This window comes from Ciconia boyciana, chromosome 2 (genome assembly GCF_034638445.1).
Source record: "Ciconia boyciana chromosome 2, ASM3463844v1, whole genome shotgun sequence".
NCBI lineage: Eukaryota > Metazoa > Chordata > Aves > Ciconiiformes > Ciconiidae > Ciconia > Ciconia boyciana.
Window position 1 is genome coordinate 148,885,453 of NC_132935.1, and position 12,653 is coordinate 148,898,105.

Below are 12,653 nucleotides of genomic sequence, written 5' to 3' on the forward strand. Positions count from 1 at the left end.
CTGCTGCCTCGGCGTAAAGTAACGCTACAGGAGGAGATGAGGAGCTTCTCCCCCATCTACACACATCTAATAAGACATTGTTCTTTTAATGAGTGACCCTTCCCTGGATGCAGCTTGTGTATGTGCTGGAGTCAGGTGACATTTTTAACAATAAACCCGCTGAATTACAATTCAGGGAGAATTTACTTGAAAATTTACATTATGTAGCTAAGGGAGACTTTTAACCGCTTCCCCTTGTGCATAAGGGAGAAGAAAAAGGAGGAAAATTAAGTAACAGCCTAATTGGCTTTTATAACAGTCTACGGGGAGAAATGCAGGCCCGTTCTCTGCCTAGCTACGAAGCCTGGTATGTGCTGTAACCACGGGAGGCAATATTACAGGCATGACAGGGCAATGATTTGGTTTTTCAGCACTGAAGATCTGAAAAATGAAATACCTCCAGCCAGGGGGGTTGTTTTCCGCTTGAAGAAGACCTGTCATGCTGGTTCAGAGAACTGCAGGTCAGGCTTTTGTTGGAGGGAAAAATGGAGGATCTGATCTGCCGGTGCACCACTTCAAACGTAGAGCATGGGTGTTGGCATGAACGGGATCTGCCTCTTCCACCACCGCACTCATTTTAATCAAGGAGCAGCTTGCAATAAACTGGATAACAGAGAGGATGACGAGGCTAGGGCGGACGAACCTAATGCCTTCTGCTCCCGCTGCTCCCCAGGGTGCACGGCCCAGGCGCCTGCTCCCCTCCTCCAGAGCCCAAGGAAGATGGCACAGCAATGGAGCTGCCTTGGTTCAGTTCCCGCTGCCTCAAAACTGCTGCATTTTGGGGTAGTAACAATAATAGAGAGCTGCAAGGAAGATATTGATGGTTCATTTTTTATTGAATTTTGTCTTTAAAAAAAGCACCAGTTAAATCAATGTAAATTACATTAAAACATGCAAGTTTCAGGACTTTTCTGATCACTTTATCTCACTCTCCTTCATTTCCCAGATACTTCTGGGAGAACTTCATTGATTACCTGTCCTCCTCAGCAGCAAACACTGCCTGAGACCAAGACCAGGAACGGAAGGGAAATGCCTCTCTGCCATGGTGGAACTGGAGATAGCAGCAGTGAGCCCCGGAGCAACCCCATCGCCTGCCAGCGCTTCCCAGCCCTGAGCCATTTGCCAGAACTGGGGGAGTGCCAAACTGGGTCTCATCTCCAAAGGCTCCCTAGCATGTTCCAGTTCCCTCCTAAACTGCAGCTAAATGACTGGTATAAGATGCCATAGGGACAAGCTAGAAGGGGTTTGGAAAGATCTTTCTCTGATCTTCACTTCCCAAAATGGCTGAACAGGGAAAAATGTTGTCCTTCTGCCTACAGCATAGACACTGCCCTCTGCCAGCACCGAGAGCCCTGGCGAAGCCCTCTCCTCTGTGCCCAGCAGCGCTGCTTTCCTACCATCCTGAGTCACAGTCCTGAGGACTTGCAGACACCACATCCAGGATTTTTAGCGAGGTACTCGGGCTTCACTCCACCGCGTCTTATTATATAGGCCAAAGCCATTAATCAGCTGTGTGCCCCCCTCTCCCCTCCTGCTGCAGGCAGCGAATGTGATCATCTACGAGCCTTGCTGCTATCTGTCTTTCAGTGCATGGCTTCATGGATCCGAGCAGAGGGTTTGATTACAGCCATGGTACTGATCATACGCTGTGTTGGATGGCCTCGGCTGCCACTGAACTCACCGTCTTAGACATGAGAATGGTTCAATAAAAAGAGTGTGTATACACAGGACTGATTGCACAACACTATTTTTTAGCTTTGATTTAAAAATTAGGCTAGAAGAATTAGACTAAAAAGAAAGTCATTTTGTATTATTAGCTTTGTTATCTGATGCAATCAAAACAGTTTTTTCCACATCATTCTGTAATGATGAACTAATTCCAAATCAGAAATGGAGCTATCGGAAAAAAAGCAGGCAACAGCTTTAAGGCTTAACCTGTCAAACTGACTTGTGTTTAGGTCTAGCTTTTAAGGACAGGAGGCCAAACTAAAATACGGGTCCTATTACAGGTATATTTATAGGCCAAGTCAAAGCAGCTGTGACGGCAAATCACGCCGCGTAAACAAGTAGCCACTTATCACATTGCCTTCGTGGTTACTCGATCAATACAACCAAGAGCAATGCCTATAACATCCATTTAGGATAGCAAGAGCACTTTTGAATGCAAATACCGGACTTGGTCACCTTAAAAATAACCTATAATGCCTGCAAGCAAATGCCTCGAGAGGATTTTGTCCTATTTACGGCTGCGGCGATCATTCAGTTTTTAAGCCCTTCTCTTTGCCTCTCAGTCAGAAGTGATTGAAACCATTACCTGCAAATGCTGCATCGGTATTTAAGTGGGTGCTTTACTCATTGCTTTTATAAGGTGCAGTTATTTAGGTTGGACGCACGGATTAACGGTGCAAACCGCCGATATGGCGGTTCGTCTGCTCCAGAGGATGCTTGGGAGCTGCCGCCGCCTCCTCCTCCTCCACTCCCCGCCGCGGAGCTCCGGCGGTGGCTGCGGCTGCGCTGCCCGCCATGGCACAGGTACCCTCCACCCGGAGCATGGGGAGGGGGGAAAGGGCAGGAGCCGCCCCGCAAGGGGAGGGCATCCCCGTCCCTGGTGTCCTCTAGCCGGCTGGAAAAGGCTAAGTCAGCCTGCTGTAGGTATTTCTCTTGAACTGGCAGGCTAAACGATAGTTTTTATAGTTAAACTGTAATTTTCCAATTCCTTTTTTTTCCCCCCAATATCATCTCAGTGTTGCAAGAGATGAGTCGAGGCAAGCGTTCATCACCCAGGAGCTGATATTTTTTCATGTATGCTATGCTGATGGGAGATAAGCATGGAGGTAGTTTCCCATGCTGTTGGGAGACAAGCATGGAGGTAGTTTCCACCTCAGACTTTTTGATTAGGAAGGAATTAAACTATTTTACTCATTGTTTTTCAGCCAATCTGTTAATTCTTTGCCAATCTCATACCACCATACATGTGCTGCACAGTGCGTACAGACCGACAGCAAGCGGTGCTGGAGGTGTGCACCATGATGGGTGACTTCTGCTCTCCTGTTGTGTGCCACCCACTTCACTGTAGCCCCGCTTCTCTTGGGCTGTAGGTGTTGCTTTCTTCCAGTGCTCCTTCTTAGCACCACTTTTCACTGAAGCCTGTGGAAGTTGCTAGTCCTTAATAGCCCATAAATGAGCATTGGTTCTGGTTTCTGAGGGTTTCCAAGCGGCAAACTACCAAGCCTTTCAGCGATACCCAGGGATGAGGAAGGAGCACGAGCAGACCGGCAGTTATCCCAAGCCAGAACAGAGGGCTGCGCTGGGAGGGCGGATGGTACCTTGGGTCGTAGGTGCCCATTTCCATCCAGAGCCTTCCCAAGCACTGTGCTGGAGCTGCTCTCCTTATGTAGCATGCAGAATGGAAAGCAGATGCAAAGTCCTGCACTCGCCCCTGCTCTTATGTCCCTGACCTGCCCTCCTGTGCTCTGTCTGTACCCATAGAAACTTTGGGAGAATTGAGGTGATGATGGAAAGCATCAACAGAGTCTAAGTTAAAATGGCATTTAAAATAATACAAATTATCTTTCTATATCTAATTGAAGACACGGGCTCTCTCACTAAAGAAGCTGAAGCAACTGTTGCTACAGACTGGAAAAAAAAATTGACTCCAGAGCAATTCTATGTTACAAGAGAAAAAGGAACTGAACTGGTAAGCAAAAGCGCTAATGCTGTCCAAGGTTAAGCCATGTCCTCTGCCTGCTGGGCAGAGAAAAACCTGCTTTGGGGAGCTGTCACCACTCAGTTGCTTCTCAAGTTTTCCCCTGCCTTCCCATGGATGAAAGTTAGACTCAACATACTGAACCGGGTGGATTTTGTTCTGACCCAGGCTGGTTTGCAAATGAAAAAACATTCTGCATTCTTTTCATATTTTGGGTTTTTTTCTGGGATACTTTACTGCCAGCTCAGCCAACTGTGGCAGTAGTGGAGGCCTCTCCAGAGGGAAGGGAGAAGATCATATTTTTGTCCTGTAGTCTCCCTTTTTGACCATATGTAGATTAGCCATGGAAATCTTATACATAGCACTCCATTCAGGAGCCGGGTTATCCCTTGTGTGCCAGATCACCCACCCACCTTGTCTCTGTGTTTTGCTTCCTTCTGTGATGGAGGCCACATAGTGCTGCGGGTGGAGCGCCAGCATCCCTAGCCCGGAGCCAGGGCTTCCACGCGTGCGGAGCATGTACCGTGGGATTAAATCACGTGAACCGTGCCCAAATCCTTATCTGTAAAATAAGGATCCTAATTCCAGATCGTGTAGGGAGGAGGAAAGTCCCTTTGTAGAGCCACTTTGAAGTTGTGGCACTCCGTAGCAGAGCCCTGGTCCTTGGGATCCTGCACATTTCACAAGTTCCTCAGAGGTCACGACTCCGGCCCTGGTACCTGGATGATTTATGCATCTGACTGGTCTCGAAGTTTCTGGGGGCAGCGGGTAGTCTTCACTATTAATCCAAAGGCATCCTCCCCTTCATTTCTTTAGGCTGCTGATGTTTGTTCTTCAAAGCCCCCCTGTGAAGCCTTCTTTTTATGTTTTTTTTTTTCTCCTGTTTTGAATCTGATTCCTACATGCTTGTTCCAGATGGTGAGCTTTTAAAGACCTGCATTATTAACTTCTCTTTGTTTCTTCCTTTTTTAAAAGCCATTTAGTGGGATCTATCTGAATAACACAGAATCGGGAATATACTGCTGTGTGTGCTGCAATGCCCCACTGTTCAGGTAACATCCTTTAGATTTCACGGCATCCTTAAAATGTCCTAACTGTGGCAGGAGGGGCAGTGTCTTTTCACGAGAGGAATGGGAAGTGTAGGTCAGAAGAACAATTCTCTGGTGCCAGAGTGCTATGTAGAACATTTCCAGGATACCTGCAGTGATACAGGTACATGGCGTGCCCTTTTCATGAGCATATGAGTCTCTCCAGTGGCCAGCAGACAGTAGTTGCTACATTAGGGTCTGCTTTTTTCTCCTGCCACACATGCTGTCCTTTTTGGTTGATAATAATTCTGTTTAAGAGGTCTCTAAGCCACAAGTTGCCACAAAATACATGTGTTTATGTGTGAGTATCACTGTATGTTTGCTCTGTTCTTGTGCTCTTCCATAGTCATCTTCTGCCACTCAGTAGTAACTGGGCTAGAGAGACCTTTGGGCTGCCTTAGTCTAGCTGTCGTTATGTTCCTGCCACTGTGTCCCTCGCACTGGAGCCGAGACCTCCTCTTCACCCCCACCCCCTTCTTGTTCCCTAAATTAAATTCCACTATTTTTGCCTTTTTTGGTTACATCTACTTTTTAAAACCTGGTTGCGAATGACTGCGCTATTAACCTCTGTGCTCTTTACAATACTATGTATTTTGCAACTTCATTAAAGTCTAAGTAAAAGGAAATAGAGTGCCTCAGAGTAGGATATGCAGAGAGTGTCCTGTTCTCTGTAACTGAACCAGAAAAGACAGTTCCTCATATTTTTGATCTAGAAAATAACCTTTATATATTCCCAACTGCAAGTTCAATGGAATACGGCTGATATGCCCGTTTTTATGAAGACTTTAAAGGATGCGTCACAGATCAGAACTTCAAATGGGAAGCTGAGGAGTAAGAGGTCTGGATAGTGAGAGGGGAAAAAATATAACAGCTGTATTAAAAATAAACCTAAACTAAGCAATTAAATGGTAAAATGGGAGGCTGATAATTGTGAACAGTTAGTTTTCCTTTGGCCAAGTACATAAAACTATTGTTATGCAAATGAAAATTTGATTAAATGTATGCTTTTCTGTAAAGATTTGCTAATAAACACTTTTAAATAAAATTAGTTCAGAAGCGAGTGTAGCATTGCAGAATATTCTGAAGACAAATAAAAATACCTCTGGAAAATTCAGATAAATCAGAGAAATTTTAAATTACTAAGCTGTGGAAGAGTTCCTTCAATTCCTTCAAATGTTCCTTCAATTTAGACATCCTTTATATTAAACAATAGATACTGACAGGCCAACATGAAGAGAGAAGAGCACTGAAGGGAATTGCTTCTGCTGGTAAACTAATAACAAAATAACAATATAACAAACAGTCATGCTGCTTTTTGCAGTATCCAGCTCTCAGAGAATATAGGTACTTTTGTTTAAAGCACAACATAATGCTGAGGTTTACCGACTGATACAGAGAAATAAAAAACCCCGAACTTACAGAAAAAACCTTTTAAGAAAATTGAAAATGATTAAATGTGCAAAATGGTCTGAAAATATTTTTTCCATGGATGCATTACGTTGTGAAGGACACTAACAATGAGAAAAATAAAGGTATTTGATAAGAGATTCATTCATCATGTTTATTTCCTAGTGCATTAAAAATGTCCTTTCTTTTTCAAATGCATTAGATCATTAGCTACAGGTAAACATTAAGCATTTCCTCCTTTCCTTCAAAGTACACGTGTGTGTATACATTTATACCAGAATTTATTACCTTCTGCTACCAAATATTCATTTGAAAGAGTTGGAAATACATGGAACAAACCCCTAACCTTTATAGATAGCAAATTGTGGTGCTTTAATGAAATCTCAGACCTTCAGCGAACCATAAACCTACAGCTGAGATTCATACAGCAAAAAGCATTTTTTAGAATTATCTGGATTCCATCCAGGACGACTGAAATAGGGATCAAAGTAAATGACATGTGCTGGAGGAATGGTGTGTCGAAGGCTAATCTAATGCATATGTTTAGGGAAAGTCCATTTATCCATAAATTAAGTGGTGAAATACTTCAAAGGACAAATATGATCTTGAACAGCAATATTTTTGGGTACTAAAATGTTTCTATTAGGGACTCTAAGTGATATTACTGTTAGTAAAACCACACAGAGACCATTTCTGTTTAGAGCTAGTTTAACAGCTCAAAAGATTGATCCTTTAGCAGTGGAAAACGTCTACAGTAAACTTAAGTATTGTGAGCGGCATGTAAGGGATGGAGTCAGTCAGGGGCAGATGCAATGCCCACATAGCACTGAAGACCTTCCTTGACTCTACAGGGTGTCAAGAGAGGATCCTCGTATCTATGTATGAATAAGCAGAAGGATCCCTGTGTCAGAAAATGAAGAGTCCTGATTGAAATCTTTTGAAAATAAAAAAAGAAACAGCACAGGTATGTCAGGGAAATCAGAAGTGATGTACGGACATTTGTGTTCCCCCAGGTTTTTCTTTGGGAAGCTGTGGGCGGTGGGCACAGCGGTTAGGTGGCTGTGTAGCAGGGATGGCAGAGGGCCCTCTTTGGCTGGAACGAAATAGGCTTGGAGCCCTCAATACCTTCTCATGCAGACACAGAGCTGCAAACTGGATTTGCTTCGGTGCAGCCTGCCTCTCTACTGTCTCCTATTTCTCCTCAGTTTTATGCAGGGGAGAAGGTAGGAGAGCATTTCTCATGGGTCTTTGTGGATTGATGTAACGGACTGAGCAACAGCCTGCCCAAAAACTAGCCTTTGGTCATTCTGTGTTTGCAAATCCTCTTTTATTTCCACAGTTGCATTTCCATACTGCTCAAAGACAGCCCTGTACAGTTAATTATAAAATGCATGCTAAAGCGTGCACTGTTCTTTGGATTGGATTTTGTTGTTGTTGTTTTTTAAGCTTTTTGTCCTGCTTGTTTGTCTTGTCTTTCTAAAAGGCACTGCAAGTAAGATTTCCAGATTTTTCTCCACTGTATTAATATCCCACCAAACTATACGTGATACCTACTAGACACGTTGCTTTAAATTCTGTATAGACTACTGGACTAACCCCCTTGATCACAGAAAAGCTGCTGCTGGTGTTGGTGTCTCCATCCACCACTAGGTGCCAGTAAGAGCATTGGGTTTGGGAAACTGGGATGAAGGTGGGAAATGGGGAGGGAACGCTTGTGCTGGGTCTCCAGGCGGCTGATCCTAGCAGTGGGTGTCTGTCTTCATTCCTCGCTCTAACTCACACTAGGTCGCTCTTCGCTCGAAGAAAGTACTTATTGCTATCAAAACTTGTACAACTTTAAATGGGAGGGATTATCTCATTTCTGTACGCTAAATCCCCAAAATATTTTCTGATCATATTTTCCAGTATGCTCTAGGTTTTACGATGCACCTAAACAGGGCTGGTACTCCTGGATGTTAACAGGAGGCACCCACAAGCTGACAGTCTGTAGTATCGTTTCTGATCGCTGCAATTATCTCTTGGGAAAAGTGGATCTTTGTGCTGTGAGGATTTGTCATTGGTTGATTTACGGTTTGAGCAAGGCTCTGTTTGATTTACCAAACCATTTTGATGGCTGACTGCAAGCTGAAGCCATCATCACACGTGAGCCTGGTCCGGTGGGCCAGCCCAGCCATTTTCCATGCTCATTTTCCATACTTCATTTCTTCTTGTAAACTCTCTTCTCTGAGGCTATGCTGTATTGGGCCAGGCTTTGAACTGAAACTTTGCAGGTGTAATTCAGCTAAACAATGTGCTCAGTTGTTGGAAAAACCTTTTTTCAAGCTTTATAAAATGCCACACTGTCAGTGAAATAGAAACAGTGAGGCAGAAGCTCCTGTTGTGGGCTGAGAGAGAATTCCCTTTGGTGAAGAGCTTCCAGCACAGTTTGATGCCAGTGAGAAAACTTCTACTGTGCCAAATACTATTAACAGTATTACAAGAAAAGGATGAGGAAAAAAGCCAATGTTCTTATTTAAACCAGACCTTTTTGTAACATCTCTGCTATTAATTAACAAGAAGATCTGGTTTCCACTGTAGCTCAGAAAAGAAGTACAATTCTGGGACTGGATGGCCATCGTTTTCTGAGGCTTATGGTACTTGCGGCAGAGATGAAAGTAATACCAATATCATGAGACAGCCAGATAACTCATTGGGATCAACTAGAACTGAAGTCGTCTGCAAACAGGTATGTTTATTTTGGAGGTGATATCCAAAGACCCAAATCTTAACAAATAAGTTTTCTTGTGCCCATGAATAAATCTACCTTAATCTAGCAGTGAGAATTATGGTATCACTGGAACTATTCTGTCTCACTTCTTGGTATGAAACACATGAGTAGATTTCTAAATATCTAATATAGACAGTCAGTTTGGGTGAAGAAAAATTGTGTGACTGAGGAGAGTAGTTGTGTAAGTATAGCCAAGGGCTGGCGTTTAGACAGAAAATTTATTCAGAGGACCTCAGGTGAACTGCAGTATGTGACACAGACAGTAGAAGGGACTCTGAGATTTAGTCCACCCATTTGCCCCATCACAGGGTCAGTGCTTCCTAATTCAGTCCTGCTAAATGTTTGCTTAAGCTGTTCTTGAAATACGCAGTGATGGAGACTCCACAGCTTCGCTAGGTAATGCGTCGTAATGTTCATGTCTTCCTACTATTGGTTAGACACTGGGGAAAACACTAAGTTTGCTTTGCAGCAGTTGAAGATTATTACTATTTGCCCTGCACATCAGTGGTGGTGCCCGCATCTTCACAGCTGTCTTCTGTGGGTTCTCTCATTTCACATAAGCCACCCTTCTGTGGTAGCTATTCCTGTCCTGGTAGTGTTCCCACCCTTACAGCTTTACCTTTCCCCAATCCATGACCCATACTTGTATTGGGACCTGCTGTAATACCCAGGTCCTTCTCTAAAGAACTGCCACCCCTAACCATTTCTTCCCAACACTGAGTCTGTTCTGTTTATTATATCTGTTAAGATATAAAAGCATGCAATTGAGTTTAATGAATTGCAGCCCCTTCTAGCAGGATTAGGTATTATCTGCAAATGTTACAAGCATTCGTTGCAGTCCATTATCATGGTATAGTTCATGTTTGCAGTAATATCCAGGAATGCCCTTTCAAGAACCCCAGCTGAAGAAAATGTTCCAATTTTACAATGTACCACTGATAGCTATTTTGAGTCTTTTTCCCATCAGTAATTGGGGGGGGGGATCCTCAGTTGACCTGTGAGAAGGACCTACAGTGACTGTCTCAATTAACTTGAAATTTTCATTATGTATTGAGAATTCTAGATCCTCCCATTTATTTCCTACACTCTCTGGCATTAGTACCTTTTGACTTCCTCTTCTGGGATCTGCTTGTTTGGGGGCAGATATTTACCCGCTGGCCAGAGGTGATTACTCCAGGATGTATTTCTAGTCTCTCCCCAAAACTCCGCCACCCACAGAGCTCAACAGTTAATTCATCATACAAGTTTCTTCATTCAGGATAGCACAGTAGGTACCAGCATAATGTTGGTCCATAATTGTAATGGTAATAATGGTACATAATTTCTGTTGCAGTGTGATGCCCATCTAGGCCATGTGTTTGATGATGGTCCCACACCTTCTGGGCAAAGGTTCTGTATCAACAGTGTTTCATTAAACTTCAAACCAGGCTCTGGTCAGTGACAAGTGGATCTCTCTGGCTTACAGACTATCCTTTCACTGCATGTACAACAGGCTTGTGAAAAACTCTCATGCTTTTAATATAGAACTCAAATTTTAGTACTTACGCCATTGCAGCTTTGCTTTCCAGCTATTATCAGTGTTGATAAAATACCTATTTTTGTGGTAACTCCTTGGCAGTCTGCCTTTTCAGGGTTAGTGTGATGTAAGTGTTGATCTGTTTATTGTATTTTTTTAATAAAAAAAAAAAATCTATGCAATAGTTCACATTCATAACTATCATCATTAACTGTATTGAGGCTGCTGAAATGAAGTGCTCTCCTGAACCTGACTTTGCCTATGCTGAACAGTAGTTGTGGCACCCAGGAATGCAGATGTACATGGCTGATCATGCCAGACCTTTTACTTCTGTAAAATCATCATATCCTTCTAAAGGGACGCAAAAATAACATGAATCTCCAAATAAGGTTTGAGGGGCTTTTTTTCCCCTGATGGGAGAAACCTTTAGCCAAGCCAAGTGACTTTTCCGTGAACCCATAAAAGCAAAGTCCTGAAGGAGGCCCTAATTAAAACTATTCCAGGCAATGGAACCAGTGGAGTCATGGAGCCTTTCTTCTTTTGAATCGATGACTTTGATTCTGTGTCCAATAGCAGAGCTGAAGTAGGGTTTGCTCCCTCTTACAGAAATAATATGATAATAATGTAGCGATCTGGGCAATATTTCCAGACTTCTGTTATCACTTGTGTATTTCAGAATCTGAAAATAAAAATGAATGTGAAGTTTACTGTATTTAGGGGGAAAAAATCAGCATGAAAAAACATGTTCAGTAAAGCGATGCTTTTGTTGAAAACATGCCTTGTCTGTTATTCCTTGTACAAGTTTGTAAATACTTCTGTATTCTCCAAAGCATTGTCACCATGGTTTGCTGTAACAGCAAAATAAATTGTATGTTTGTTAAACTGAGCTTTCCTGCTTTCAGATTTTTTTCCAGAGAAAATAATCTCTGAGTCAGAACATCAGCTTCACTAAACTGGCCGTGTTTAAATGCTTCCCTGCTGAGAGTTACTAGGCAACATCTCATTTGGCTTTACCTATAACAGGCTGTTTCCATTCTCCCCACTTTGGTTGCCTCAGTAATAAAAAGGGTGTGTTCATTTACTTAGACTAGTGTAGTCTTAAAACTGTTTAATGTCTTCAGAAAGCGGACCTCTATTGCGCTGAACTTACTTCTGCTCCTTCTGTCTTGGAGCTCTGCAGTTTTTCATTCTCCTGTACTTTCCACAGGAGAACTCTACAGATTCATAACTTTTAAAAACATCATACAAAGACAGTGATCACTACAGCCAACCTAAACCAGAATGGCACAAAGGCCACCAGAGCTGTGAAGCAGCATGAATGAAGCAGACACTTGCCACTACTGGTTTTATGTAGTGTCATAGGTGGTGGCGGTCACACTGTCATCAGAGGTGTCTGTTAGCAGCAGCAGCTTGCTGCTGGCTGTGCGTGTGCTGCGTCATGCTCTGCCGTGCAGAGATGCCCTTGCATCACCTATCACCTGCCTGCTCTCACGAGGATGTACGTGCCCAGCCTGCTCAGGTCTCTGCTCCCAAGAGTCTTCGCAGGTTGTACAGAAATCACCATCCTTGCACGCTCTGAATTCATGTACCCCCCATCCTGATATACTTCCATTCACTGCTTGGGGTTTTTTTCTTAAAATCTATTGCACAGCTACTGAAAAGGGGGCTCGGCCCTTACAGGCATTCTTTAGTCAGGCAGCCCACTCCTCTCTCCTCACCTTTCACATTAGGAGAGGGTTGTCTCAGAAAGGAGCGTGACTAGAAGGTGTCCCCAGCTGGACTCCTGTGTTCAGCCAGGTGCTCATGGAGAAGCCAGCACCTGCCTGAGTACGGTGACTTTTGGCTGGGATACCAAATTGAAATGTTCCTTGTTTCTGCAAATGGCAGAAAGTAGGAAGAGAACTGGCAAAATACCTGTTTCTTACCTGTCCCCACAGACACCAGGTCTCACTGACACCTTCTGCAGATGAGCCTGAATGCCATACAAACTAGACCATGGAGCTGACAAAACAAGTATCCACACACAGACTTGTGTGCAAACAGCGCTCAGTTTAGTACCTTGGATGTACATGGTGGGTGGAGACCAACTCTTAGTGAACTGGCAAGTTAGTAACTATTACTGACAGAGGA

At 43.5% G+C, this 12,653-nt stretch overlaps 1 protein-coding gene across 1 annotated transcript; it reads left to right on the forward strand.

Moving 5' to 3' along the window:
* The first annotated feature begins 2,456 nt into the window (after positions 1 to 2,456).
* Positions 2,457 to 10,492, forward strand: MSRB2 (methionine sulfoxide reductase B2). The gene is made up of 5 exons (XM_072851625.1): positions 2,457 to 2,571; positions 3,630 to 3,736; positions 4,721 to 4,797; positions 8,818 to 8,965; positions 10,341 to 10,492. The coding sequence occupies exons 1-5, from the start codon at positions 2,457 to 2,459 to the stop codon at positions 10,446 to 10,448; spliced, it is 555 nt and encodes a 184-aa protein (XP_072707726.1). The 3' UTR covers positions 10,449 to 10,492.
* The last annotated feature ends 2,161 nt before the right edge of the window (positions 10,493 to 12,653 follow it).

Bases quoted from the DNA above. Each gene is read 5' to 3' on its own strand.
- MSRB2 (XM_072851625.1), top strand. From the start codon at position 2,457: ATGGCGGTTCGTCTGCTCCAGAGGATGCTTGGGAGCTGCCGCCGCCTC. The intron at 2,572-3,629 runs GTACCCTCCACC...ATCTAATTGAAG, and splicing joins CGCTGCCCGCCATGGCACAG to ACACGGGCTCTCTCACTAAA. The intron at 3,737-4,720 runs GTAAGCAAAAGC...CTTTTTTAAAAG, and splicing joins GAGAAAAAGGAACTGAACTG to CCATTTAGTGGGATCTATCT.